The following is a 3,377-nucleotide window of genomic DNA, read 5'->3' on the forward strand; positions in this document are numbered from 1 at the left end:
AATTGTGTAAAGACTTCAATTCCTAATGAAATGAAAAGGGTAAAGTTACTGCCTTGGTGCCTGCAAGTACAAGTTCTCAAGGAGAGAGGACAAAAAAAAAAAAAGTGTGATGAAAAAGTCGGTAGCTGTTGAAGTCACCTTCTGTGCTCTTGCCAAATAACTGGACTCTGGGAATGGGGAAAGCGGGTATCATTTATGAGTGCCAGAGGAGGGTGGGACCTGGATGCTGACACGGGTGTCTAAGTGGTCCGCACTCCACATCTCCACCGGAGCGCTCGTGTGCAGTTTCTTTCTGCATACTTCTGGGTTCCTGTGTTTGTTTATAGCCACTTCTCTGTGTTGGACCAGGAGACAGCTGTCGTCTCCAGAGTGAGAAGGAGCGGGTGTGTCTCGGTGTCTGTGGCTGTGGTTCGGCATAAGTCTGAGCATGTCCAGGTCGGCTGGGTGCGTTTGTTCCTGTGTGTGTGAGTGGGTGAGATTGCTCCGTCTCTGTTCCTCCAGGAAAATGCGCCCTGTGCCGCCCGCATCCAGAGACCTCATCCCGCAGAGGTGACCTGCACGGACAGGTAGGACCTCCAGACAGCGCCTGATTGGCGGGTCGTACAGCAGCCCCAGATTTTTCTCTCTTCCCCTCCTCCCCATCCCGCCCCCCGCTAGGGTAGCTGGAAGGGAGTGGTGGCCTAGCCTCGGGGAGCAGCTGGGCCCCGCCCGGGCCAACCCCAGGAGGAGGCGCTAGGCGGGGAGGGTTGGCCCTTGCTGCCTCGCCCCTGCGGGCAAGCGACCGCGCCATTGGCCCAAAGTTGCTTCACGTCACGGAGCAATTCCCCTAAAGTCCAGTGCACATAACGGGCAGGACGCACTGCGAGGCTGCTTCTCCTGCTTTCAGGCTGCAACTAGCAGGCACTGCCAGCCTCGACTACCCAACGAGCTGAGTGTGCAGGACGCGCCCCCAGCACAGCCACCTACGGCCGCTGAATGAAGCTTCCAGGAGTCCGCTCCCGGCCGGCTGCGCCCCGTCGGAGGTGCACCCGCTGAGAGCGCCTTGGCACCAAAAGCCGGTGCGCTCACCTGCCAGCCTGCCGGCCATGGGGCCACCCGGGAACGGCAGCGACTTCTTGCTGGCACCCAACGGAAGCCGTGCTCCAGACCACGAGGAACGGGATGAAGCGTGGGTGGTGGGCATGGCCATCGTCATGTCGGTTATCGTCCTGGCCACAGTGTTTGGCAACGTGCTGGTCATCACGGCTATTGCCAGGTTCGAGCGACTACAGACCGTCACCAACTACTTCATAATCTCCTTGGCGTGTGCTGATCTAGTTATGGGCCTAGCAGTGGTACCATTTGGGGCCAGTCACATACTTATGAATATGTGGAATTTTGGCAACTTCTGGTGTGAGTTCTGGACTTCCATTGATGTGTTGTGCGTCACAGCCAGCATCGAGACCCTGTGTGTGATTGCAGTGGATCGCTATATTGCTATCACGGCGCCCTTCAAGTACCAGAGCCTGCTGACCAAGAATAAGGCCCGAGTGGTCATCCTGATGGTGTGGATTGTGTCCGGTCTTACCTCCTTCTTGCCCATCCAGATGCACTGGTACCGTGCCACCAACAAGGAAGCCATCACCTGCTACACCAACGAGACTTGTTGTGACTTCTTCACGAACCAGGCCTATGCCATTGCTTCCTCCATTGTGTCTTTCTACGTGCCCCTGGTGGTCATGGTCTTTGTCTATTCCAGGGTGTTCCAAGTGGCCAAAAGGCAGCTCCAGAAGATAGACAAATCTGAGGGGAGATTCCACGCCCAAAACCTCAGCCAGGTGGAGCAGGATGGGCGGAGTGGGCATGGACTCCGAAGGTCCTCCAAGTTCTGCTTGAAAGAACACAAGGCCCTCAAGACCCTCGGCATCATCATGGGCACATTCACCCTCTGCTGGCTGCCCTTCTTCATTGTCAATGTTGTGCATGCCATCAAGGAAAACCTCATCCCTAAGGAAGTTTACATCCTCCTTAACTGGTTGGGCTATGTCAATTCTGCTTTCAATCCTCTCATCTACTGCCGGAGCCCGGATTTCAGGATTGCCTTTCAGGAGCTTCTGTGCCTTCGCAGGTCTTCTTCGAAGACCTATGGGAATGGCTACTCCAGCAACAGCAATGGCAAAACAGACTATACAGGGGAGGCCAGCGGATGTCAGCTGGGGCAGGAGAAAGAAAGTGAACTGCTGTGTGAGGACCCCCCAGGCACGGAAGGCTTTGGGAACTGTCAAGGTACTGTGCCTAGCCTTAGCATTGATTCCCCAGGGAGGAACTGTAGGACAAATGACTCACAGTTGTAATGCAGGCTTTCTACTTTATAAGACCCCTCCCTGACAGGACACTAACCAGACTATTTAACTTGAGTGTAATAACGTTAAAATAAAAGTGTATAGAGATTTGCAGAAGGAGCTCATCCTTCTGCCTTTTTTTTTATTTTTTTAAGCTGCGAAATGAAGAGAGAAACTGTATTTGAGTGCTTATATGTTTTATTTGTTTCTTGTACAGTTCAGTTCCTCTTTGCACGGAACTTAAAAAGTTTCTGTCTGAAGTGTGTCGGTCCTAGAGGACTGGGTCTGTATGTTTGGATGATGTTTCCTTGTATCTACCTCACTGGTCAAGTATTAAGGATAACATTTATTGCTGCTGGAAATTTGTATCTTAAGGAGAGAGTTTCCTTCCTGTACCCTTGGACTTGAACATCCTGTGTCTTGGACCTTTCTGCTGTGAATATGGACTCTCTCCCACTCCGTTTATTTGCTCAAATGGAGTGTTGTAGGCAGGGATTGGAGGGACAACATCAGTTGTTTTCCTGAGCAAAGTCTAAAGTTTACAGTAAATAAATTGTTTGACCATGACTTCATTGCACCTGTTTCTCCAAAACCTCTTGACTCTGGAGTGTCCTTGTCTCTCCCATTGGAAACCACAGGTAACTATGTGTCGTAACTGTTGGGTGGCTGAATAGTAAGGAGACCAGAATGGCATGCACTGGTTGCCTGGCCTTTCCAGGTGCCTCTGGAACTCCAGATGCAAACCTGTGTCTTTCCTGATTTCACTTGTGCCCCAAATCAGTCCTGCCTGTTCTCAGCATAACCCAGTGTGCCCTACAGTTGCTATTCTGTGATGTCACCTCGGAAACCCTGACTCACAGAGACAGAGTTACAGTCCTATCTTTCGTCCCACGTGCTCGTGCCGCCCCCTTCCAGCCTTACTTGTTTAAAACCTGTGTGTACGTACATCATTGCCATCTCTTACAGTAGTGACCTTTATCTTGCAGCAGGACTTGCTGCATTCAGGATGAGGAAGATGTTCTGTGTAAAAGCCCTTCAAGCATCTAGGAATTCCAA

General features: G+C 51.9%; 1 protein-coding gene across 1 annotated transcript; it reads left to right on the forward strand.

The window, feature by feature from the left end:
- Positions 1–417: 417 nt before the first annotated feature.
- On the forward strand, positions 418–2,888 carry Adrb2 (adrenoceptor beta 2). The gene is made up of 2 exons (XM_021658684.2): positions 418–566; positions 887–2,888. Exon 2 carries the CDS (start codon positions 1,086–1,088, stop codon positions 2,331–2,333), a length of 1,248 nt encoding a protein of 415 aa, XP_021514359.1. The 5' UTR covers positions 418–566; positions 887–1,085; the 3' UTR covers positions 2,334–2,888.
- The last annotated feature ends 489 nt before the right edge of the window (positions 2,889–3,377 follow it).

This window comes from Meriones unguiculatus, chromosome 2, assembly GCF_030254825.1.
Source record: "Meriones unguiculatus strain TT.TT164.6M chromosome 2, Bangor_MerUng_6.1, whole genome shotgun sequence".
In the NCBI taxonomy this organism is placed as follows: domain Eukaryota; kingdom Metazoa; phylum Chordata; class Mammalia; order Rodentia; family Muridae; genus Meriones; species Meriones unguiculatus.